The sequence below is a fragment of the Sinocyclocheilus rhinocerous genome, unplaced genomic scaffold (assembly GCF_001515625.1).
Source record: "Sinocyclocheilus rhinocerous isolate Xijiao unplaced genomic scaffold, SAMN03320098_v1.1 C36137314, whole genome shotgun sequence".
NCBI lineage: Eukaryota > Metazoa > Chordata > Actinopteri > Cypriniformes > Cyprinidae > Sinocyclocheilus > Sinocyclocheilus rhinocerous.
The window spans coordinates 1-849 of NW_015774054.1; the positions used below are offsets into that span (position 1 = coordinate 1).

At 43.5% G+C, this 849-nt stretch overlaps 1 protein-coding gene across 1 annotated transcript; it reads right to left on the bottom strand.

Moving 5' to 3' along the window:
- Positions 1-273: 273 nt before the first annotated feature.
- On the bottom strand, positions 274-836 carry LOC107735554 (transient receptor potential cation channel subfamily M member 7-like; the record flags this gene model as incomplete). Its single annotated transcript, XM_016547200.1, has 3 exons — positions 635-836; positions 499-550; positions 274-383 (listed from the first exon to the last, which is right to left on the bottom strand). Coding segments are annotated over exons 1-3 (304 nt in total), but the record flags the coding sequence as incomplete, so codon positions are not given.
- Between the last annotated feature and the right edge of the window lie 13 nt (positions 837-849).

The window sequence follows — 849 nt, forward strand, 5'->3', positions numbered from 1 at the left end:
ACCACGCCCCTCTTCTGCATGCCTTTGCTGTCATGGAAATGAAATAATTTCTGCCTCAGAATTTTTTTTCTAAACCTTCAGGCTTAATTAGATGGCTTTTCCTGTTCATTTTGAAGTTTGCTCTTTTCAAACAAACTCTCAAATCACTTCTAAAGTTGGAGACATGGAGGTATGCCATGTGGACGTATTTACGAGAGCTGCCACTGCAGGGAATGAAAAATAGAAGAGTACTGAAAGTTCAACCCTCAGCCTGTGACATGAGTGTTACCTCACCTGAGAGACCGAGCTTCTTGCAGCAGGAGTTGCAGGTGTGCTTGAGAACAAAGCTCTGGATTGCATCATCACCCAAATTGGCAGGTCCAAACGCCATCTCTCCAGAGGAGCTAAACAGGAGCAAACTTTACTTAGAAGCAGCGTAAACAAACGCGTTGAGAAGTACAAATCTTAGCAAATACATTGAAACGTTTTGGATGCTACACATTTATTGTGCCTATTTACCTTTTATCATCAACTCTGATCAGTGAGGGGTCTGTGAGGTCCGCTCCCACACCTTCAGCCAAAAATAAAAAATCAATTCATCACCTTTCAAACAATAATAATAAATACAGGCTCTTAGAGTAAGCCTATCTTATACCTTGTAGATCCAGCACTAGCAGTTCCCTGTTGGTGTACTCGTATGTCCAGTGAGAGAATGCTAGCATTGCTTCTTCCAGACCAGAGGAGGGCGAGATCTCCTCTCCTGTATTATTGTTGTATTTCCTGAAATGACCGCTCATGTTCTTCTCAACAGTCAACCACTGGCCGTCAGAGCGCCAGTGCAGCAAGGAGACATCCAGAAACCTGCACACA